The sequence below is a fragment of the Colossoma macropomum genome, unplaced genomic scaffold, assembly GCF_904425465.1.
Source record: "Colossoma macropomum unplaced genomic scaffold, Colossoma_macropomum, whole genome shotgun sequence".
NCBI classification, from domain to species: Eukaryota; Metazoa; Chordata; class Actinopteri; order Characiformes; family Serrasalmidae; genus Colossoma; species Colossoma macropomum.
This window is the reverse complement of record NW_023494799.1, coordinates 23,507,402-23,533,404: the sequence shown is the minus strand read 5'-3', so window position 1 is coordinate 23,533,404 and position 26,003 is coordinate 23,507,402. Positions and strand designations below refer to the sequence as shown.

Genomic DNA, 26,003 nt, shown 5'->3' with positions numbered 1-26,003 from the left:
TCCTAGTCGAGCTGAAGACTTTGTTCCGGCTTGCAGAACATTGTCAGTGGAACAGAGTCGAATATGAATCAGTGTTCTGCTGTTATCCGAATGCTCTGCCAGGTCAAAACAGGAACAGCTGCTTATATAACGATGCCTACTAGTGCTGTAGTATTAGCATCTCTCTGACAGGTGCTGTTAGCCATCTTGATGAAACTCCAGACTGCAAACCAGAAGTCACTTGTGGAAAACCACTAAGTGCTCTGACCAGCGCAAAAAGTTTACAAACACTTCTCATTAAGATGGAGTAGAGAAGCAGGGGAACGTATTTAGGTTCCCAGGGCCCTATATTCCCTCAACACTTTATATGATAGATCATGCATAAATATGGTTTAGGAAAATGGTTTCTAAAGTCATGGTTAGGGTCTTATGCTCTCTGAAGGTGATACAGGAACAAGAAGAAGCCAAATTTTCAGTTGGAATGCACTTTGCCTCAGCTAAGCTAGCCTCAGCGAGCAAAGGCAAACTTTGTAATGCAAAGCCTTATTTATACATATACTTTTTGAATAATTGTTTTATGTGTTTTAAATATGCTTCATTCTCCTTCCATTTTATTGTAATTATTTGTGTAGCACTTAGTTAGGGCTGTGAGAATATTGGTCCCTGGAGAATATAGGACTCTGGGAATACAGGGCCCTGAGGCCATATTACAGAAACTTCCTATATTTTCATCTTAACTTAAGATCTGATGGGTCAAGAGTTTTTTTTACAAATTCATCTTACAGAAGCAAGTCTTACCTTAATTTAGAAATCTTATCTTACAGCATCTTAAGTTAGGAAATCTTAACTTGCTCGATTAAAGTCAACAATCAACTGTTATGTCTGTTACCTAGAAACCAACCACAGCTGAAATGTAAACACGTAATCAAAACAATCTAGCTAGTTAGCCAGACAGCTAGCTATTGTTACTGATTTGTTTTAAAAATGTCAAACAAAACTAAAGCTGGATAAATTTGAAGTTAAGAATATTGTATAAGCGCTTTGTGCAGTGTATCAGAGCGCTATTGCTCCCCGGTTTCAGTTTCAGTTTCCCAAAATCTTTAGCCGAGCGTTCTAACGTTATTCCTCCTAATAAACAGAAACATGTGCAGCTCAGTCTCCTCATTATTCACCACATCACTGTAATATTTCATCATCAACATTAACACAGGAAGGTAATAAGAGGGGACGATGGAAAAACCCTCAAGCATCGTTTTCAGTGTAGATAAATGTAACGTTGTTATGCCAGTAATAGTGAACTATGCTGCCTGATACTTCATAAAAGATAGAAACAGGTGGTTAAACAGACGTTAAGACAGCTTTTCTCAAAGTTAGGATGGAATTTAGGAGATTTAGTCTAGTTAGGATGTTTGTGTAATACTGTTTTCTTTTCTGGAGTTAATGATAAGATTATAAACTTAGGAACTGTTGTTCTGTAATAGCTTCTGTCCTAAATTCAGTCCCAACTAAGTTGTCATGGTGACTAAACAGATAAGATAAGATTTCAGACATTACAGAAGTTTCTATAGTACGGCCCCAGATGGGAATATAGAACATTTAGAATGTAGATACTTGGAAATGTATGAAGTTGGGGATATAGGACACTGGAAAGGTAGGGTTCTTAGAATACAGGGCCCTAGTAGGAATAAAGAATGCTGGGAATGTAGGGCTGTGAAAATATGGGACCCTGGTGAGAACATAGAACACTGAGCATATAGGGACTTGGAAATATACGACTCTTGGAATATATAGGACCATGGTCTGTTTTCAAAATTGCAAAGAGAGAACTAAGGGCCTGAAGAATACAACACTAGGATGACCATTCATCCTTTTTTTCAGGACATGGACAGATTTGGCTTTGCTTTCATGTTGACATTCTACAGTCTGCCCTGTGCTGCCCTCCTTCCCCTAGTGTCCTCTTTTTTAAAAACCAAAATATGGTCACCATACATAGGAATGTTCCCTAGACATTTCAATGAAAGAATAAAGAACATAAAGAAAAATAGGAAACTGCGAATGCAGAACCCCGGGAAAAGAGAGCTGACTCATTTCCATGTGTTTCTGTAGTGAAATCCTGCTGTGCTTCTTTTGATCCAACTCTAAGTGATGATTTAGCCAAACTTAGCCTACAATTTGTCAAGAAAAAGCTCAGACAAAAATCACTTTCACACTTCTTCCCCAAATGTAGACAATCACCCAAGAAATGTGTAGTGTCTGCATCCGAGCTACAAGTTAATGTAGCTGTGTAATGTTAGCATTGTGCATTGCCTATGTAAGTCATACAGTGTCAGAAAATACATAATCAAGTCTAGTAAAGATTTCTTAACAACTCCACATGATTTGAGGCAAAGTGTGACTGGTGGCTATTAGCTTACTGGCTACATTAGCCTTCTATCTCTAGGGCAAAACTAAAGCAAACTTAAGATACTTTATCAAGCTTGTTTGGTGTAAGGAAGATTGTATGGCTGAACCTCTAAAAGCTCCCTCACAGAAAGTTATTAAAGGAAATGGTTATGAATACACAGCCTGATGTGTGAGACACTGTTTTATGACAATTTTACAAGATGATTTGGGCCTAAAATGTGTTTTTTAAAGTCTATTCATGGTGAAAAAGTACATGCAGGGTATTTATAAGGCAGAACAGTCCCCCCCAAAAAAACATACTTTTTGATTTACCGTCATTCTAACTATTTTGCATCATTAACATTACATATAAAAACTCAGAAAACACACACAGTTTCACTGGTGGTTTTGGATAGTAAATAAAATGTCTATGTTTGTGTTGTAGTCATGGTGTCCCCTGGTTCCTATCACCACCACTGTAAAGAAATCTGAATCTTTACAATCAAGCATTTTACATCAAACCACTCTGATTGATTTCGTTTTCATCATAGCTATTGAATTATGCAGGAATTCTGAAAAATCCATGGATTTCCCCTTCAACTACAGCATTTAAAAGCAACTCTTTGGCCTCTTTTACTTTTTCCTTCAAACATATGCACAAATACCACCACCACAAACACTAATACGAGTTTTTAAGGTGGGGCACTATTTGCAGTGTGACAGAGACCATGTTAATATGCAATAATTTTGCAGTAACAAAAAATATTGCCATAGCTCTTACTGCCATCCAATTTCACGAAACCAATTTACATATGTTTACCAGCGCCTTTCTCTATAGCGCCAGAGACGCAGGTACTGGGGGGAAGCAGGAACGGGCAAGAGAAAAGAGAAAAAAATCTCCCTATTCTCTCTTTCTTTCTTCCTCCTATGTGTCTCTCTCACATGGATTTACCATCTCAGAAGACGTGTAGGTTCACTGGAGTTTCTCCACAATAACCTATTTCATAAGAAAAGTTAATTATTTAATAAAAAGTGTTGTTTGGCAGTACAGAATGTTGATAATGCTGGATTTCTCTTTCTAGCAGTAAATTTGGCTTTGCCTCACTGACCATACTTTAGGATATCGGGCAGGTTTTCTCTTTTTTTCTTGCTCTCTCTCTCTCTCTCTGCTGATGGCAGTTGGATTGGCCTTGCAGTGCTGCTTCTCAGTCTGGCTCGGCTGAAGAGCTGAGCTGTGCTGATGCCAGCGCTGTCCTGTCCGTCTCTCTGAGGACGGGCCGTTTGCAGCAGAGTCTTGATGGAAACTGTCCGACTGTAATTACCCCGTGTGTCTGTCCAGAAGGAGCGGTGGGCCGCCTGTCACGTCTTATGTCAACATCGATTACAGAGCAGCGCATCAGAATGTTTGTCCAGACAAGACATCTCACTCACCGCTACCTTTTCTTCCTGAATAACTGGCCGTCCGGCCGTCTCTCCTCTGCCTTCTCTGCCGTCTGATCTTGTTGTTCTTATTTGATCTCTCTACTTCTGTTTAGTTTGGTGGGTCCCCTTTTAATCAGATGAAAAATACCTCGTGGACCTGGTTTGTAATTAACTGGCTGACTAACTAACTAACAAACTCTCAAATAAACTAGCTAGTTAACTAGCTAAATAGCTAACTAACTAAATCCCTCTCTATCTAGGCAAGCTAACTAGCTAACTAGTCTTTAGTCTAATGAGCTTATAATGTACATTGATTATCTAACAAATTAACTAAAAAGCTAACAAATTCAGTGACAAGCTATCAAACAATAATCCAACTTGCTAACTAATTAGCAAGTTAGCTAGCTTACCTGCTCCCTCACTAGCAAACTATACTGTTAAATATATATAAATATATATTAAACATTTAGATAAAAAGCTAACGTTCACTAACAAGATATATCAAACTATCTAACTAGCAAACTAACAAGCTATCAAACGTACACATTAACCAATGAAATATCCTCCTGACTAACTGATTGAATGATTAACAAACCAACAAAGTAAATGAATAACAAACTCCCTTATTATCCATACAAAATAACTTGCTAGCTTGCTAGTTAGCCTCCTAGCTAACTGAAAATGACAAGCAAACTTTATTAGATTGTTAGTTAAAACGTACTGTCTAGCAAATTAGCTAATAAGCAATTCTCTAATAAACAAACAAATTGCCCAACATACTAACTAATATAGCCAGTTAGCCAGCTAGCCTGCTCACTAATATCACTTTTGGCCTGTTAGTGTAATGAGCTGTGGCTATCTAATATATTTTTAAAAAATGAGTTAAGAAGCTAACAAATTCACTAACAACCCACCAAATTAACAGTTTACTTATCTTCCTAACTAACTAACTAGAAAGATAGCTCTCACAAACTGCACCCTGCGTAGAAATGTGTATGTAGGCTACATTTGATGCTGCTGACATTGCAGTGTGACCACAAACGTTCACTGAAATGGCAAACTTTCACTCGATTAGAGAAACAGCTTCAGCTGAACATGACAAGGCAAAAAAAGTGGAAAAATGGTGGTGCTCCGGACCGTTGAGTCTTTGTGTCCATGTTATTCACCCATCTACTCTCTCTTCTATCCACCCATCTCTCTCTCTCTCTGACTGTCTGTCTGTCTATCTGCAGGCATCCATGGAGTTTCATTACAGTGAAAGGAGACACAGCCTCAGCAGTGGAGGATCACGCCATTTATCAAGGTGAAGTTCTGCCCGAAAAAACAAAAACAGCAAAATATGAGACATAGCACCTGCACAGTACATTTTCACCTTTTAGCTAATAATGCAAATGAATGTTTTCACAGTTAGAAGTTAAATACATTCACTAGAAACACCCACCTTGTACTTCCACATATTGGCCACTTTATTAGAAACCCCAACCTTGTACTTCTACTCACTGGCCACTTTATCAAAAACACCTACCTTGAACTTCCACTCACTGGCCACTTTATTAGGAACACCTACTTGGTACTTTTACTCACTGGCCACTTTATCAGAAACACCTACCGTGTACTTCCACTAACTGGCCACTTTATTAGAAACACTTATCTTGTACTTCCACTCACTGGCCACTTTATTAGAAATGTGTGATGACCTACCTTGTACTTCCACAAATACAAGGTAGGTCTCTGTGATGACCTACCTTGTACTTCCACTAACTGGCCACTTTATTAGGAACACCTACCTTGTCCTTCCACTCACTGGCTACTTTATTAGAAACACCTACCTTGTACTTCCACTCACTGGCCACTTTATTAGAAACACCTACCTTGTACTTCCACTCATTGGCCACGTTCCTTATGGTTCCACTATATTAGTGTACAATTACAGATTGTCACCCATCTGTTGCTGCCCAATTCCCCTCTACTTCATTCTTCATTGGTCAGTTTCTGACCAAAGGAAGGATTTGTTATAAAGTGGGCAGTTAATGTATATCAATTAACCATACAACAAATGAGATGTAGGCCTTAATTTCAAAAACTTGCTTCCTCTGTATTTGTAATGCAGGAACTAAAGCATCATCTGAGGCCAGAAGTGTCCAGGCCTTCCACTCCGGCTATGGAGAACGTTTCACCATCACCACTGTCAGCCAGTGGGTCCAGGGTAAAAACAAACCTCTCCATTCTCCTTTAGCACATACTCTACCCCTCTGTTATCTACACTGTCCTCTATATTCTTCTCCTCTCCTACACCTTACCACCCCAGCACATCCATCGTCCAACCCTGCAGCCCACTTTACCCTCTAGAATCTTTTGATGCTGCCAGTCTCTGTGATAATTACTGGTATATACAGCAGTTTTCTTTTTCATCTTAGATGTGGCAGAATAATTAACAGACATCCTAGTAATTAAAGGCAGCAAAAAAAAGAAAAAGGACAACTGAGACATAGCCTGTTTTAAGACTGAATGTTCTGAATGTGCTGGTAAAAGAAGGGCAGGTGAAATGTGCTTCACTAAAAATATTTCCATGCATCAAAAGTGCACTTCTAAGTAGAGTTTTATGAATTATGAACTATATGTTATGAATATATTATGAATGATATATAATGAATATTTGAATTTAATGAAAAGATATTGTTGTGCATACATTTTTGGGCATTGCAGATTTCAACCCCTCGATACAGATTGTAATTAAATGTAAATACAATTGATTATATAAATTACTATGTAATCAGTGATTGCACAATGACTGAATGCTCAACATTCTGAAATGGATCATTCTTCTTTAAAAAAAAAACTATTATTATACGAGGTACACAATAGGGGATGAGGGATACCTTAACAACCACCAAGCAACAACCTAGCAACCACTTGAAACATCCTAGCAACCACCCAGTAACACCCTAGCAACCACTTTGGACACCTTAGCAACCCCTTAGCAACACCCTAACAACCACTTAGCAACCAAACAGCAATACCATGCTACCTACCTGAAATACCATACCAACTGCCTAGCTACCACCTGGAATACCATATCAACCACATAGCAACGCTCTAGCATCCACCTGGAACACTATGTAAAATACCTAGTGACTGCCTGAGATATGTTAGCAACCACCTACTAACACCCTAGCAACCACTTGCAACATCACAGCAACCACTCAGCAACAACCAAGCAACCACCCAGAATACCATAGTAACCACGTACCAATCCCCTGGCAACCACCTGGAACACCACTGAAACCATCTAGCAAAACCCCAGCAATACCAAGCAAAATGCTTAAGTTGCGCATTCAGTCTGCATTTTCTTCAGGAAAGTCACTTTTCTAGCTAATGATATAAGTATGTAGTTACACATAGACAGAATAGCAAACAATAATAACTTTAAGAGTTATAAATAAGTTATAACTCTATAATTATAACTATAATTATCACTCTAAAGTATTCTAATATACACAAACACTACTTCCCTCCATAAAACACTTGAAGACTAACACTTTAATCCGCTAAAGCATCCTTTTTTCACCCCACAATATTTGCCAAAACCCGTAATCATAATCAAGTGCCCCTCTCCCCGTACAGACCCCTGATCAGAGAGAAGTTAAAGAGATTGTGTTTTGATTGAGCAGCTGCTTCTGCCGATGCGGTTTTATTGTGCTGGTTTGAATGCAGAATTCCCTGTAGGTATGTGCACTGTGTGCAGGTTGTAATGCACTCAGGGAGCCTTTTAATTATCTCCACACAAAAGCTATTAGACAGGCAGAGTGGTAAAGCAGAGAGATTGCAAATGTAAATGAGACTAATATCTGCACACACCTTGTTGGCTAGTCTGGAGGGGCAATAGCGTCTGGAGCCTGGCTTTAGCATGTATCTGTGCTTGTGTGTTGTTTGCAGAGGCTGAGTGGACCGAGTGGTTTGACCGTGATGACGAAAGAGGCTCAGGAGACTGGGAGAAGCTTTCAGACCTCCATAAGGCGTTTCCTGAGCGACTGTGCAGCAACCCCTTGGATATTGAGGTAGATACACTTTGAAATGCGCCCCAAGCCCTCACAGAAACCTCACCAGCTACATATCGCTGCTGTTGGAAGAAAACCTCGTATCTCCATTTTTGTCGTTTTTCAGTTTTTGACCTTTACATTGTGTGTAAAGTTCATGACGAATGGACCAAATAAAACAGACCAACATGACTTGGAAAAAAGTCTGATTCCATTGACTTACATTAAAAGTAAAGTAGGCTTTTTCCTTCTCCTGTAAAGTTGTCATTTTGGAGATATGAGGTTTTCTTCCGACAACAGAGTGGCACCTCTTCACTTTTACTACAGCTTCCGTTCTATTCTCAGGAGACTTTCAGTTTCTCAAATTAATCTGTAGCCACACCTCCAAAGTGTGGCTACACCTCCCAAACACATTTAACAGTGTTGAGGTCTGGGCTTTGCGGTGGTCGGTCCATTGTGTATTTATGTTTTCATCTATTTACTTTTCTCAGTGAGGGCTTCTTGACAGATACACATTCTTTGAACACCTACAAAATATACCTACATAGTAAATAGGCTGAGACAGGTTTAAGGTAGGGGTTTCTAATAAACTGTCAACACGGTAACACTTTATATTAGCTTTGTTGAATAAACCATTACCTGACAATTAATTACATTAATGGTAAACAGATCATCAGTTCATTAGAATTTGAATATATATGTCCATTATTTAGTTTTAGACCTTTTGCAGTACATGCTTAAAAAAGATGGTTCTTCAAGGGTTCTTTAGTAAAGAAAATGTTTCTATATACCATGGACACTCAAAGAACCCTTTGCATGATTAAAGGGTTCTTTGCATCACAACAGGGTTTTTCATACTGATTAAGAATGTGCTGTAGATGGTTCTATATAGAACCTTTTTAAAGGGTTCTATGTAGCACCAACAAGGGTTCTTCTATTGTAACAAGCTTGACATCGTAACAATAGACGAACCTTTTGGGTGCTATATAGAACCTTTTTCATCTACAGCACATTCTTCATCAATCTGAAGAAGCTTTCACGATGCAAAGAACCCTTTAATCATGCAAAGGCTTCTCTGAGTGTTCATTGTTCTATATAGAACTATTTTCTTTACATAGAAAGCCTTGAAGAACCATCTTTTTAAGAGTGTAGTTAAAGTAAAGTGAAAACTACATGCAACAATTTACATGGTTTCCTTTGTCTTGTACAGAATTATAATGCTACAATGCTACAGCAGTGTCTCTTAGAGTAAGTTAGAATTAGAAATCCCAAAATCACTGAAATCTGACTACTTGTTGACCTAACAGTACACACATTACACAGTCCAGCACAGATGAGGCTCACCTCAGCCATGTGGTATTAAAATGTGCACAGATTTTCACACATTACATCTTTCACATGAAGGGATCTAAAGCACGCTCGATTCCCAAATCACGCTGTCATGTGAAAATATATACACAAAGTGCCTGTCATGTGAAATAGAGCAAAGTGCTGTTGTAGTTTCTGCCCTTTGCAGTGTCTCTCGACCCAGTTGTGATACTCTGTGCAATTATAGCCCCAATTTGTCTTAAAACAAGTTTTTGAATATGTGATTAACTCAAAAGATCAGCTGGAGAGGCAGTGTGTTGCCCAGGCATCATTTTGGAAAAGACACTCTTCTTGCCTTTATTTCAGAAACATGAACTAATTAGAATCAGTGTAGGTTACAAAAGGAAAACGCAAAAATGACACTACACGAACTGGCTACCGATAAGTGAAAACTTTCTAGATTGCTTGAGAGGCAAACTCACAGCAGTGCTTTAGACGGGCTGCGTGTATCTACGGTAACAAGCAGTAAATAGTGGCCACATTTTCACTCAATCACGTTAACCTGCAGCAAAGTGTTGAAATTTGATAGCCCGTTTGAATGAGGTGCGATCTACCAACATGCACTGTGCGATCGACTGGTCAATCGCGATCAGCCTATTGCGCATCCCTGGCTTATGTCATTATTAGAAAGTTATGCATTTCAGTAATTTGCTGATGATTTGTATGCATGTACTGATGTACAACTCATTGTTTATTAGTGAAAGGGTTTGTTGTAAATGTATAGAAAAACACCACGTACAGCATTTATAAACATAAATACAAATACGTTTTGTGAATATATCATGCCGTGCCAAATGTCTCACAACAAACATGACCATCCTGTTTCTCTGGTGCCTCAGTATTTACACCAAGCATTCATTTCCTCTGACCTCAGGCTGAAACCCTGGACGGCATCCCTGCCAACATGACGGGCGAAGTGTTCTCCAAGTTTGACAAAAACTATGGCTTTGTGTGCCTCAACAAGGACCAGCCACAAGGAATCTGCCACAACTACCGTGTCCGCTTTCTCTGTGGCAAACTTGGTATGTGAAGAATGCATTGTACCCTTTACAGAGAGGGCTGTGTCCCAGGGCAGCGTGTCTGAATCTCGCATGCATGCGTTGTGAAATGTTTGTATGTGTGTGCATGCATGTTTGCAGCATTAAAGTGATAATTTGGCAAAAGATCTAATTCAGTTTTCCTCTTACCTCAAATGTAGCCAGTCAGCCAAGATGTGTGTCCAAAGTTTGACTGTTTTGTTTTGCACTGGAGCTATGAGGCTAATGTGGCTAAGTAATGGAAGCTTATAGCCAAAAATGCATTGCTTCAAACCGCATCAAGTAGACTTGCTTATGTGATCTCTAATATTGTATAACAGAGGGACATAGCTATGGGGTCAGATTTCTGACTACTCAAAAGAGAAAACAACTCCAAAGCCAATAAATGGTGTTTTATGCTCTCATAATCTAATATGAACCCAAACACACCGAGGTCTTGTATCCTTATCATAATTTCAGTATTTCTATTTTAAATAAATAAAATGAATCTCCACTCATAATCATCAGTTTTCGGCAGCCGCTATTACCGTGACAACATTTACATGGCGTGTGCTACCATCGATCAAGTAGCCTAGCATCACTAGTTTTAAACTAGTTCTGCATGGAACCGCACCAAACTTCATAAAAGTTCAATACTGTGGAAAAACAATGAGAAAATCGCAGTCTTTCACCATTATGCTCCTAGACAGCTACACATAGTGCTGTTGAAGGTAGGAGGTTAATTAGCCTTTACCCGCTGTATTCCGTCAGTTGTTATAGTGACAAGGCAGATAAATGTGAGGTCAGCAATCATATGTTGTATTTAAAATTACTTTTATTTCTCCTCTGGTGATGTTAACAGGGGGTATCTTTCTGAAAAAAAAAGACTTTGCTGTAGTGAAGTAAACTAGTTGGCTAGTTGGTAGTTGTCAACCACACTATAGTGATGTCTCTGGGTCAATATAGATAAAACTAACCCCCTTATCCTGTATTAGAAGCTCTTGCCAAACAAAAATGTAATGGAATTGCATACTGTACACATGTTCCTATATAAATGGCCAGCAGCACAAACAAAATTGAGGCCTTAATGGCTACTGCTACTATTTTTAGCTATGCAATGTACTTGTGTCCATTTTTTAGCGCAGTGCTAATTGGTTGGGTATAAGCTTCCATTATTTGGTAGCTATTTGGTAGATTACCCTGCTAGAATAACTAGCATAGACCAGCATGGCCAATCACCAGCAAAACCAGCACATATTGATATTGATGTTTTGGATACTGGTATGCTAGTCATCAGCAAAGCAAGTTAGTATGCTAGTAACCAGCAAAACTAGCATATGTTGTGTTTTAGATGCAGATATGCTGGTCATCCAGCATGTTCATGTAAACCAGCACCAGACCAGCAAAACCAGCTCAGACCAGCATAGAAGTCATGCTGGTCTGTGCTGCTCTTTTCAGCAGTGTAGCTTTGTAGCTCCAAATCTAAAGAATCAAACACTTTACATGTCTCGGCTGATCAACTACATCGCTGTAATATTTGGAAAGCTGGTAGCACTCTAGTGTTCTTTGCGTGTTGGGGCTGGTCTGTTTGTGTCGCTGCATGGCACGCAGCCTCTCGTATCCAGCACAAAAAGAACACAGGGGTTTGGGAGTTCCTGGCACACGCAGGCAGTCAGAAGTTCAGGGCTACCCGTGCAACCGGATCACATCAGCGTGTTTATACGGTGCCCAGTACCGCAGAGATAGAGATAAGGGTACCTGCAATGGAGACTTGAACAAATTACCTCAGGTTGAGCATGAATCTGGAATGACTCATTGGGTTTTAAACAATGCTGCCTTCATGTGCTTGTTGAATGGTCACATTTTAGTACTTGCATAATTACAAGTCATAATTACAAAATCTGTGTTCAAGTACTTTATAGTCAGAGACAGGGAGGATATCATAAAGCTGGAAAACATACTGGGTTTGGAATGTTATTGTTTACCACAGTGCTGGCAGTGATTTCTGAAAGCACTTTTCATTTTTCTGAAAAAACACCTTAGATCTGGCGGTAGTAACATGTTATATGACACTAATACACTAATATACTAGCATGCCGCCGGCTATAGAATGATGACAAGACTCACGAGGTCTATTACAGAAAAGCCTGATGAACATCAATGAAGTGCTACATTCAGTAAAACTGTGTTAAACAAATAGGCAAAACAACTGGAAAGGTGGGCTAGTCAGTTGTTTGTTTTGCAAGTATTTTAGGTAGCACAGTAGCTAATTTAGCTAAAGGTGTCGGTCCCTTAATGTTGCAGGGATTACAGAGTAAACTGTTAAAAAAAAATATTTTTTTAACAGCAGCTGTGGGGGCATGGCTAATGAACAGCTTGATTGACAGCTTTCTGTCACTCCTAGACTGCTCCGCCCCTCATACAGAGCTAAAATCATTATCCAGCTTTTATGTGACGCTAACTGGACACAAAAAGCCACCGATGAAGATATATGCAGACGTATGGATGGACAAACAAATGGATGGACAAAGCAATGCATGAATGAAGGAATGGAGAAACAAATAATGTTGGTGTTGGAGCTGGTGGTCCAACTTGCTAGCTTTAGGTTATGTTGGGTTAGCTTTAGTTCGCTAAGTGCTTCTGAATCTGAAACTGTTTTGTGTGGGCGGGGCAAAAGACGCAGTACTATGATTGGTCAGGAATGCTTACGGAAGCGTTAGCCAAGATTAGGACCGCCCTGTTTACATCAAGAGGAGAGAAATATGGTAAAATATACTGGTCATTTATCGGTCAATGGAACATTATTCAGAGGGTAAGCGTAGCACCTGTTTACTGTTTACCTGGAAGAACAAGATTAACCTAATTAGAAAGACAGATTTAGGTTCCCTGTGTCTTTAAAGATCCAGTACATTACAGATCATATTCTTTTAAAACTTATTATAAATTAAGATGGATTAACATACTTGCTACACAAACTACAGACCAACCAGCGATTTGAAGTTGTTTGGCCTCTTTCCTTTAAATACTGCATGTATACGTGTAGCACTTCAGTTCTGTACTTCACACTAGATGTTTTTTATAAATGAAAGATTTGAAGCGTCTCCACCCTGACAGGTTTGTAGCAAGTTTTGCTAATGCCGTCTTTTTAGATATAGCACTTTTTACAAGGTTGGCACCCTGGCTATTATCTCTTAGCATCTTAAAAAATTAAACATGTGTACACTCTCAGACATAAAAGCACTAAACTGTCACTTGGGCAGTACCCCTCTTGTCACTGGGGTGGTACCCTCAAGGGTACGTCTCAGTACCTTTAGTCATTGAATTTTTTTGTTCTAAATTGTATTGACTCCACACACCCCATCTCGTCTCCAGACTTTTTATTTCATTCTTCTGTTTTAAAACATTAGATCATAAAAAGGTACAAATATGTACTTTTCATCTGGAAAAACTTATTCAAGCAACACAAATGGACTATTGTACCTTTCAGGGAACAATTTACATTGTTGGCACCTTGATGGGTGAAAAACATACCTTTATTTCTAACAGTGTATACTGCAACCATTTAGTTATCCTGATCTATTTTGGTGGCTTACTGACATTATAAAAATGTATATATTGGATGTAAGCCGTTGTGGCCTAATTGGTGACTACTAAAAGTAAGTTTTTAGAAAAGTAAAGAAGAATTATCTGGCATCAACCACTGAAACCGTCCTTTTTTCCACCATGATAAAAGGCTAAGGGTCAGCACCACGTCAACTACTCAGTAAATTGCTCCTACGGCTGTAAATTGTGACTTGGAATGACCTTCATGTGGCTAATTTGCCCAAACATCTTTGCAGTTTGCACAGCCTTGAAACTTCAGACATCAATTTTGTCTTGGCTGATTGAGTGAATCAGTAAAAGGAACATTGTGTAATTCAGATTTTTGATTCCAATAGCACATGAAGGCAGCACAAGTTCTTGACCTCCAGAGCAGAGTGTAGCACCTGAGGATGAGCTAAAGATCAGGTCAAACAGTGCCAAAGCTGGCACACACTGACACGGCACGCTTTCCTCCACCCTCCACTGAGACATTGTCTTGCTGTGATTTCAGATTTAAGGAGGGAATTGAAAATCATAAAGCTGGCGATGTATCGTTTGCCATGTTTTGATGCTGATTGAAGCTCAAACTGACCACTGGAATCTTGGTTTCAAAGCGCTTGTGGGCTGTCAAGCTGACAATACATTTTCACTCAAATGAAATTGTGCTCGGAGGTTATGAAAGCTCTGTGGAATCGGCAGAGTACGAGCACTTTCACCATCCCCAGCTGATTTAGATGAATGGGAAGGAGTCCAAGGTCAGTTCTGACGGATGTTAGCTGTTCTCCAACTGCTTGAGCACTTAGCCGTGTGTTCTTTGTCGCTATAGACTTGGTTAAAAATGAATGTGAAAGCTTTTTGGAAATCACTAAAATACACTATGCAGTCCATTTCTTCGCTCTGTGTATGTGCTAAAGCTTCCTCAAACTCCCTGACATTTCGAATCAAACTGAAGTCGTCTCCATGACAGCACATCATAACACATAATAAAAGTGTTAGATACTGTTGATGATGCTGTTGATTTCCAACCTTGCACAAAGCGTTTGGAGCAAAGGGAGCCGGCCCAAGGTCAGCTTCATTTGACATCACAACACTTTGGACATCACAGCACTTTTGCAGCATTGCTGAAAGTTGTAGTAATCTTACTTTGAATGCTAATGAATGCTAATGAATAGCATGTTTCAAAGCCAGCGTGGCGAGTACATCAAATGCTCCGCAGGATTGAACACACACAACCACGATGACCAATTGATCACAACATGTGAATGATATACTAGGCTGCTTTTGGAGAAAGGAGGGCGTAGATTTATGCTTTTTAACGGACAAATTAGCCACATAAAAGACCAACGTAATGGCTACTACTGAAGAAAGAGTGACTGGTGGTCTTGGCCTTTAAGTATTGTAACTTACTTTGAATGTGCTGATGAATATTATCGCATTTCAAAGCTGGAACCATCAGCATGGGTGCAATTACGTCAAAATACCACAGTTCATAACCGCATGCATCACTTTTTCCCACAGTAAGAATGCTGATCTGGGACCAGCTTCAGCCTTTTATCTCCTGCTGAGTGTTATTTGGTGTGCATGACGAAAATTGAACTTGGATCTGTAACTAAGCTTGAATTCAGTATAAAGGCTCATTCCATTAAGGCAGAACATGCTGACAGTGATCAAAAAATGGTCTTTAGGTGCTAAATTGCTCTGCAGGAGTTGACGTGTGCTTTTTTGATGAATAAATGCGTGTAATTGATCACACTGTGAGTGAATTATACTGCATGGGACCTTTAGAGAAAAGGAGAGGGTGGCAAGATGTAGATTTCCGCATTTTCTAGTGGATAATACGTGATGCTATCGATGTTTTCAGATGTAAGCAAATGTCTGTGGCCCAGTTGATGAGTCCAACAAAAAGTAAGCTGCATTTAGAATAAAGAATTTGCTGCCATTGTCCTTGCAATCAAAACGTGTGTTCAAATACTTCGCAATCAGAAACATGAAGGATAACAGGAAGTTGTTGTGGATGTTTCACAAAACTAACATTAGCTAGTTAGCGAGACTGATCTATTTTGGCATCGTCCTTACATTATAAAAATGCACATATAACAACCTGTTACACATGTAAGCAAATACCAATGACCTAATCACAAACTGCCTTTAGAAAGATAAAGAATTACCACCATCCTTTCATCCACCATGATGAAAGAGTAAAAGAAATGGTCAGAAATGTACTTTAACCGCTAACATTAGCTAACTCTCAAATATAAAGATGCCAAAAAGGGTTCTATATGTGATACCATGCAAGAACCACTTTTAGTTCTCTCAAGAACCGTCCAGTGAATGGTTCTTTAGAGAACCATCATTGTAAATGCGATCTGTGAGTGTGAAGCACCCTTTTAAAGTTGAAACTTCCCACAGGAAGAGTCCTTAAATTGCTACTGACCCTATATGTTGTGAAGGTTCTTTAAACCTTTTACCGACTATTTGCACCCACACATCTGTTTTTCAAACATGGTTCTTATTTTGTGGTCTTCTGAATGTTTCCTCTATGTAATGCAACTGGTTATAGATTTAAGCAAATCAATGCCTGTCGGCTAATCAGCGACTACTAATAGTAAGCTACCATATCCTTTCCTCCAACACGAGGAAGTTGTAAAGGTCAGTAACAGGGGCTCCTGAGAGGCACAATTGTCAGGTGAAAGCAAGGTCAATCCATGGCGATGCTGTAGTCTTGTAATGAGGTATGTAAATCCCGGACAAGGCCCCTTTGGCATGCGCCCGTCCCCTGGGCCCCGTCGATGGCTGCAAGAGCTGGCAGGAAGGCAGGGCCTGAACTCCGAGCCCAGACGAAACCCTGCAAAGACAGTGGGGAAAGGATGAAATCCACAAGTGAGTGGGGAACAGCACACGAGTCCCGAGCCCTGCCTCCTGGGCACTGCCTCCGGTCCCACCATGAGGTGGGTGCTCACGCTGCGCTTAATGAAAGTGAGCTGATGCTAATCTGCTGTTGCTAGCATGAGAGCCTTTTAAAAAGAGCAGAGAGGGAACAGATACAGGGGAAATGGGTTCATTGCTCCACCTCCCTGTTACCGTATCTTAGTCTTAGTCAAACGTGAGGCAAATTAAAGTGGCCTCATGGCGGGACCAGAAGCATGCCCAAAAAGCAGAGCTCGGGACTCGCGTGCCATTCCCCACTCCCTCGTGGATTTCATCCTCTTCCCACTGTCTTTGTGGGGCTTCCTCTGGGCTCAGAGTTCAGGCCCCGCCTTGCTGCCGGCTCTCATGGCTGTCATCTGGGCCCAGGGGATGAGCGCATGCCACACCCCCATTTTATTACATCCTGTACGACAGTGGTCACCAACCCTACTTCTGGAGATCTACCTCCCAGCAGGTTTCACTTTCAACAAAAACCTAGCACACCTCATTCAGCTAATTAACTACTTCTGAAGACAAGAATTAGATGGATCAGGTAGGGTGGATCAGGGTTGGAGCTTAAGTCTGCAGGAAGGTAGATCATTTCGAGGAGGAGTTGGTGACCACTGCTTTAGAGGCAGCAGGAATCGAACAAAAAGGCAGGAAAACAAGACTAGCAGGATTGTTTTATAACCGGTGCCTTCAGAAACAACCAATTCCCATGGAAAGGTGGAGGGGCCAATTATCCAATTAGCACCAACCTGAAACACTTACAAACAAAAACCAACAGCGAGAGAAAAACAAGATGTCAGAATGTAACAGTGGCCAGAAGAGATCATAATTGTCCACTCTCTTTGTGGGAGGACAGGACGATCCTCCATTTCCCTCATCAATCAGCGCAAATTGCTGTTTTGAAAACATGCGTTACGTGTCTTGGAGAAACATGTGCCAGCCTTCCCCCCTTCCAGCTTCGTAGCATTGTGTGACTTGGGGGGACCCAGCTAGTGGGTTTTGGAGTTGGACATGACCAAATTGGGGAATAAATTGAGTAAACGTAGGCAAGACAAGTTTATTTGTGTAGCACCTTTCATACACTGATGTCATTCATAGTGCTTTACAAATATAGAGTGAGAAAATACAAAGTTGTTTTAAAAAAGTAAACGAGAATAGAAATTAAAACATGATTAAACCATGAATAAAACAAGATTTAAAAAAAAGAAAATCATTAAATTAAAAATCAAATTTGAAAATAAATTAGGATAGTTAAAAATTAAAAATTGAAAGTTAGATTCGGATTAAAAAAAGTGCCGTTACAGAGGAAAAGAGGCTAGAAATGCTAACTGTGCTTTAAACTGAGCTGAAATCTGCTAAAATTGGAACATTTCGAGCCTGAATTTAAAAATGTCTAGTATCAGGGCTCTTCTAATGCCATTATTCCATTATACAAATGTAATTAATACAACCCATTACAGATTTAAGTTCAAGTCTATATCTTAGTCTTTTCATCCAGCATAATAAAAGAGTAAAAGTCAGTAAAGTCAGTAAGTCAGAAACCTCCCACTTGTAATTATGACCTGACGTTCATGTGCATCTTTTAGCTCCTATTTCCAACAATTCGACAAATGGTCTTCAGGTGCTGAATGGCTCTGTGGGGTTGGACGTGTGCTTTCTCGATGACTAAATGTGATAATTGACCACACTGAGCATGAACGATACCGCGTGGGATGTTTGGAGAAAGGAGAAGACTGCAGGGTGTAGATTTCTGCATTTTCTAATGAAGAAGTCAGTCAAACAAAAGCTCAAATAATGGCTGCCTCCGGAGAGAGAAAGGGAAGGGAAGGGCAGTAATTATAGAAAGGAGCTTTCCTCAGCTCACTCGTCTCAGCCCCGGAAAAAACCGGACCTGAACCAGCTGTATATTGTAGATCATTCTGCCACCGCTTCAGCTTGTGATATAATACCATATAATACCACTCCAGTCTCATTCAGCTCCAGCATCGCGCCTCACTTTTACTTGACAAATTCAATCTTGGTGATTAAGGTCTATGATTTTCTCAGCAGAACAACACTCTTTGCCCTCCCGCCCTCTCATTCATTTCCCATCGTGGTTTTCAAATGTCAGCGCGAGTACACATAACTGATGCGTGTATCATCAGTTATATGTGGTTTTATTATCTGCGCTCGAACCTGATGACCTAATTGCGGGCTGTGCTCACAAGCCAGCCTGACTGAAAGTGCCTGAGCAAGGATTTGTTGTGATTTATATCAAGAATTTTTTTAATATATTATGGAAAACATAATTTTTTATTAATGAAGGTTTTGCCACTTCACACTTTTAGGCAATCTTAAGTGTACACAAGCTTAGTCGCTGATCTAATGCAACATCCACCCTCAGTGGTGAGACATCCATCATATTTATTGCCCTTTAGAATTAATTTGCTAATTACTCTTGGTAAAGACGAGCAAATAGGCTTGTTTGTCTTTTTGATCTTCACCTAAAATATAGATAGATAGATAGATATTAGTGAGGACATTAGTATGGAGTTCTCTTTGCAGCTATAAAAGCCTTCACTCTTCTGGGTAGCTTTCCACATGATTTTGGAGAGTGTCTGTAGGAATTTGTGCCCATTTAGTCAGAAGAGCATTTGTGAGGTCAAACAGTGATGTTGGACAAGAGGGCCTGGCTCTCGTTGACTCTCCTGACTGTCGTTCTACTTCATCCGAAAATTGTTCAGTGGGGTTGAGGTCAGGGCTCTGTGCAGGTCACTGGAGTTCCTCCACACCAAACTCATCACACCATGTCTTTGTGCCCAGGGGCTCAGTCATGCTGGAACAGGAAAGGGTCTTCCCCAAACTGCTGCCACAAAGTTGGCAGCATATAATTGTCTGTAATGTCTTTGTGTGCTGTAGCATTAACATCACGCTTCACTGGAAGTAAGGGGCCTGAAAAACAGCCCTAGCCCATTATCCCTCCTCCACCAAACTTTACTGGTACTATGCATTCTAGATGGTGGCATTCTCCTGGTATTCATAAAACCCAGATGTTTAAAGACACTGAGCTCTTCAGTACGACCCATTCTACTGCCATTATTTGTTTCAGATTACATCTGCATGATTTTATACACCTGTTAGCAAAGAGTGTGGCTGAAACACTTAAACTCATTAAACACTCCACATACTTTTGGCCTTATAGTGTATATAATAAGCTCCATTTACAATGACAATTTACAAGACAAGCATGCAGAACTGCATGACATAGGTATAAAATGTAAAGGAATAACAAAAATCCATGTGTGTGTTTGTGTTGTGTAGTCCGTCCACAGGCTTCCATCTCCATAGACACCCACTCCAACTGTAGTATCCTGGAACTAGCAGATGAAGCTCAAGGCTGGCAGCCAGGCGACAGGCTGGTGGTGGCCAGCACTGATTATTCAATGCACCAGGCTGAAGAATTCAGCGTTCTGCCCTGTCCCACCTGCACCAGCAACCAGGTCAAAGTAGAAGGTCAGTCTCTGGCATTTATAGCCTTTTTACTTGTGTTCAGTTGGGGCTGCTGTGAAGAGAATTATCGCTTCAATAAATTTCTTAGCTAAAGAGGAGTTCAAAGCACCATATTCTGCATTTTTCTTGCATTTTATTTTTCACCCTGGACTCAGATTCTGACATTTTTATGATATTATGCACCCACTACAGTCATAACTCATTCTTACATGACCATTTTCCAACCTCCCTTTACCCCTTAGAACTAAGCAGGCTGTTCTTGTTACTGTGCCTTTAAGACATGATGTACAGTCAGATGCAAAAGTTTGAAGACTCCCAGTTGTTGATTTTCTAACTGAAACCCCCTAAAATCCCAGGCCTATTACATACTAAGGCTTATTTTTCAGTAATTACAGGGACTTCTGTGCAAACTGGCTGAGCTGTTCTTAGGTTATAAAAGTGTGTAATAAAACTTTGGCCGTTTAAAAGATTAACACATTCTCTACAGATAGCACACTTAGGTATGGCATAGCGTATAAAAATCTATAATGTGCCATTGCTTTTTCATATGCCACATTTTATGTTTACTTATTATTCCATCATGTTAAATTCAGCAAATAAATAATATTTTAAAATTGAAATATACTTTGTAGAGGAAAAAAACATCAACAAAACATCTTTTGACCAGGGTGTGCAAACTTTTGCATACAAATGCATATAAATGATTTCTGTTCTAATTGGCTTGCCTCAATAAAAATGCAGTCTAGCCTGAAACACGCCTCATAATATCAGCAGCAATGGGTGGGGCTAAGCTTCTGTAAGCTGAGTAGGTGGATATATGTGAAGGTGTTGTTTTTTTTGTGACATCACAAAAATAGTGAATTAAAAACAAGTTGTTTTTGCAGCTAAGCTTATGCAAATGTCTTAGAGAGCAGACAATATGTTTTGAAACATTTATATACCACTTTAAACTTTTTAAAAAAGAATGTGAAAAAAGACATTTTTCAATGAAATCAACCTTTTAAATAAACTGTAAAAGTGTAGTTTCAAATTAATTAAATTGGTATTTGTGCATTTGGATATTCAAGTAAGCTCAAACTCTTTTTACGTACTAAAGCCTGCTCAGTGAATAAAACATAAACTTAGACTTAGACTTAAACCTGCATTTTTTAAAAGCAGAGTTGGGACAACTGAGAGATTTGTATGCTGGGCTTTTATTTTGAAGTTGTTTTTGACAGTTCCTTAAAAAATGACAAAATTACAGTCTTTTATTTGGTGAGGGCCTCCTCTAGACTCCAGCAAGAGATGTTTTCTTTAGATGTATAGATGCCTTCATACCATTCCAAGTTTTTAAAATATGACTTTATTGATTTATTTGTGATAGTAATCAGTTCCCTCTGGCTATAATGCACCCCTCTTACATTTATAGCCTGCCACCATTTATAAAGAGAAAATGAAATATCTGACATGAGCACTGTCGTTATTCATATCACTGAAAAGTCCATGCACAAAAAACATGTATTAACAAGTTTGATGATTATGAATCCTAGAGAAATAAAGCAGACAGATTTGCTCATTTTCCTCATTGTTATGAGGAACTGATGAAAATCTGACATGTAAACCATGTGCGGTGAGCCATGGCTCAGTCATTTAAGTAAAGAAGAGTATACTATAGTATCTGGTGGCCAAAGAAATAACCTCAGATTATATTAATCCCATGCTATAAAATAAACCATAGAAATAATCTCATATTATACTAATACCATGCTATAAAAGAAATGATAGAAATAACCCCAAGATTATGTTAGTCCTGTGCTGTAAAACAAACCATAGAAATAACCCCAGAGTTCATTAATCCTGTGCTGTAAAACAAGCCGTAGAAATAGCCCCGGATTATAATAATTCCATGCTATAAAACAAACCATAGAAATAACCCCAGATTATTTTAATCCTATGCGATAAAACCATAGAAAAAAACCCAGATTAAAGAAATAACTACAGATTATATTAATTCCATGCAATAAAACAAACAATAGAAATAACCATATGTTATATTACCCCTGTGCTATAAAACAAATGACAGAAGTATAACCTCAGATTATGTTAATCCTGTTCTGTAAAACAAACAACTCCAGGATACATTAATCCAATGCAAATGAACTGTGGAAATAACCCCAGGTTATATTAATCCTCAAACCATACAAATAATCTCAAATTATATTAATCCTGTGCTGTAAAACAAACAAAAGAAATAACCCCAGATTATATTAAACCCATACTATAAAATAAACCATAGAATAACCCCAGATTATTTAAAACCCATGCTTTAAAACAAATTATAGAAATCACCCCAGATTATATTAATCCTGTACTGTAAAACAAACAACTCCAGGATATATTAATCCAATGCAATAAATAAATAAATAAACCATAGAAATAACCCCGGGTTATATTAATTCTCTGCTATTAAAAAACCATACAAATAATCCCAGGTTATATTAATCCTGTACTATAAAACAAGCCATAGAAATAACCACAGTGTTTATCAATCCTATACTATGAAATAAACCGTAGATATAATTCCAGGTTATAAAAATGGAGGAACGGAAGCCCAAACTTTTTTACATTTAAAAATAACCTGAGAATGTTATACTGTATCTAACATGATTAAAATTGATAAGATTCCAAAAATGACACAGTTTCAGATTAAGACATCATCACACCCCAAAAACAAAAAAAACATTTTTACAAAATTGCCATTTTGTCACTGGTAAAATGTTCCAAACAACAACAACAACAACAACAAAAAAAAAGAGTTGAGGAATACTGCAAAGGCGGGGCCAAGCTGAAAAAATGGACGAGGTAGTTAAAGGAAATGAGGTCACTATCGAGCTGAGCTATTTAAGAGTTTTAATGGAATAAATGTCAGTGGGAGTGCTGTATGTTTCAGCTTTGCCAATCGCACCCTGTCTGTCACTGAGATGTCGTCATGGTGACCCGGAGGGAATGGGTGGGAAGTACGATTGCAGTTGCATGGAGAAAATGATGATCGCAGTAATTATTTATAAAAAAATATCCTTCTTTGACCTAAATTTTGGGTTTGTCTCGCTCTCAGACTGAGCTCTCTTTGTGGAATCTCCTCCCTCTAGCCTTCAAGAAGGAAATTGTTTTCTGTTTTGGATCGCCTCATATCAGATTAGGGTAGAAAAGCACAGCGTGCTTATGTGAAAATATAAACAGAGGTGTCAGACCACTGTGTGAAATTCTCGCCCTTGTGTTTGAGCTTGTTGTCTTTCCCTGACTGACTTTTACAGCAATTGGAAGCTACAGGGATACAGTGGTGCCAAAAACTATCAAAGCCAAAAAATGTCAAATAACTTTCAGCACTTTGGTGACATAAGCTATTATTATGTAGAAGATGGACACAGTTATGTGTGGAGGAATCTGTTTGCTTGCATATTTTGGAAAAGTTCCACTATGACCTCTAGTTCACTCTCCACTGGGGGCTGGAGGATGTGGGAAAGTGCTGTCAACACTTTTTCCATGTTGCATAAAAAGCAACAAAATATTCTTTCAGCCAGTCAGTGTAAGCATGTTGGCCACTTTGTTAGAAACCCCAGAGTCGCTCTTGGCTGGATGAAAGTGGCCAGTGAGTGAAATGCAAGGTGGGTGTTTCTTATAATATGGCCAGTTAGTGGAAGTACAAGGTGGGTGTTTCTAATAAAGTGGCCAGTTAGTGGAAGTACAAGGTAGGTGTGTCTAATAAAGTGGCAGACAGAGATCAGATTAAGATTTTTATGTAAAAATAAAAATTTGTTTGTTGTCCATTGTAAGTTCTTTATAATTCATTATCACAGTCTATTTGGTAAAAAAAATAAAATTAAATAACATATACCATAAAAATATTAATTATTATTATTTTGCAATGTAAATCAAATTTAGTTCACACTCATTCAAGTGCATCTAAGTGGATTTGTTTTTTTAAATCTGTTAATTTCTTAATTATGACATTCTGTATGTACTGCTGTTTCTAAGTTCCCAATTTCCAAGACCACCTTACCCTGAGACCAAGACCAGACCGAGTCAAACTGAAACAAGACTGAAACTGTTAATTGACAGTTTCAAGACTGAGTTAGTGATATTACTTGCTAAATGCTGAAATGAATGTTGTCATATCATTTAGCTTAAACAAGAATACAGATAAACTTTTTTTGTATGTGTGTCTGTTTGATTGTGGTGAACTGTCTGTCTGATTAAACTGCAGTACACTTACATACACATAGCTACATTATATGATCCTGTGTGACTCTGATTGCAGTCTTTCTATCTGCTTGAGATGCTTTTCCAGTCGCCCACACTGCTGAGAGCGGCGCTCCTTCTTGTGTTTTTTGCCATCTAAGAGGATTAGAATTCTTCAGGTTTCAAAAGGTTAGAGAAGCACTGAAAACAAACACGCGTCTGCTGTCATCAGCCGAAGATCATCTGTCAGGATGGAGCTGTTTGGAAAAACGACGCCCATAATTGCTCTCCCCTCCAGGCGCCTGGGTCAAAAACACTGCTCTCACTTTACCTGCCTTTCATTAAGCACGCAAATCCTCGCTAGCGTGTTTCCACGCCATCTCTGAAAACCACAAACCATCCCTTCCCCTTGCGCAGAGAACAGCCCAGATCATGTTTCATAACCCATGTTGTTTTCCAGCATTGAGACTACAGTCTGCACAATATATCATTTGTAATATATCATTATCGCAATATTAACTTTTGCAATACTGAAAAGGTTCTTAAACCACTCAGAATATGTTACTGTGTGCTGTGAACATCCTGACCAGTCACAGTTCCAGGTTTGGGTTGATCCCAATGATGCCAACCAATGATGATAATAATAATAATAATAATAATAATAATAATAATAATAATAATAATAGGTTTTAATGAAGAACATCTTTTACATACTATGCACTTCAAAAATGTTCTTCACTCATTTGTGGTTCTCTAAAGAAAGGTTCTTATATGGCATCGTGCAAAGAAGACTTTCAGTCACCTTTTTAAAATGCGAAGCATCTCGTAGACCTGGGTTATAACTCCCTTGCTCGCTCACTCACTCACTCACTACTCACTCACTTATTCATTCACTAACTCACTCACTCATTCACTCACGCTCATTAACTCACTTATTCGCTCACTAACTCACTACTCATTCACTTACTCATTCACTAATTCACTCATTCACTCACGCTCATTAACTCACTTATTCGCTCACTAACTCACTACTCATTCACTTACTCATTCACTAATTCACTCATTCACTCACTAACTCACTCACTCACTATTCATTCACTTATTCATTCACTAAGTCACTCATTCACCCACTAACTCACTCACTCATTGCTCACTAACTTACTCACTACTCACACTTATTCATTCACTAAGTCACTCATTCACTCACTAACTCACTGACTCTCACTAACTGACTCACTCACTGACTCTCACTCATTCACTTATTCACTAAATAACTCACTCACTCACTCATTCAGCTACCAGCTCACTCATTAAATCACTCACTGACCCCTTCACTTTCTCACTCAATGCTCACTCACTCATTCACTAACTCACTCCTTTATTCACTCACTAACTCACTTACTGACTCACTTATTCACTAACACACTCTCTTGTTCACTTACTCACTCACTGACTCCCATTCACTGACTCTGTTATTCACTCACTCACTCCACCCACCAGTTCACTCACTCACTCACTGACTCACTTATTCACTAACACACTCTTGTTCACTTACTCACTCACTGACTCCCAGTCACTGACTCATTTACTTCTT

The 26,003-nt window shown here is 39.1% G+C and overlaps 1 protein-coding gene across 2 annotated transcripts in view; it reads left to right on the top strand.

Moving 5' to 3' along the window:
* The window catches only part of LOC118819056 (cell migration inducing hyaluronidase 1), a 173,401-nt gene that overhangs the window by 93,826 nt on the left and 53,572 nt on the right, over window positions 1–26,003 (top strand). For both annotated transcript variants that reach the window (XM_036586671.1, XM_036586670.1), the window contains exons 7-11: window positions 5,016–5,086; window positions 5,894–5,989; window positions 7,720–7,841; window positions 10,063–10,210; window positions 20,003–20,194. In XM_036586671.1, coding sequence (XP_036442564.1) covers window positions 5,016–5,086; window positions 5,894–5,989; window positions 7,720–7,841; window positions 10,063–10,210; window positions 20,003–20,194 — 629 coding nt within the window. The remainder of the gene's footprint in view (window positions 1–5,015; window positions 5,087–5,893; window positions 5,990–7,719; window positions 7,842–10,062; window positions 10,211–20,002; window positions 20,195–26,003) is intronic.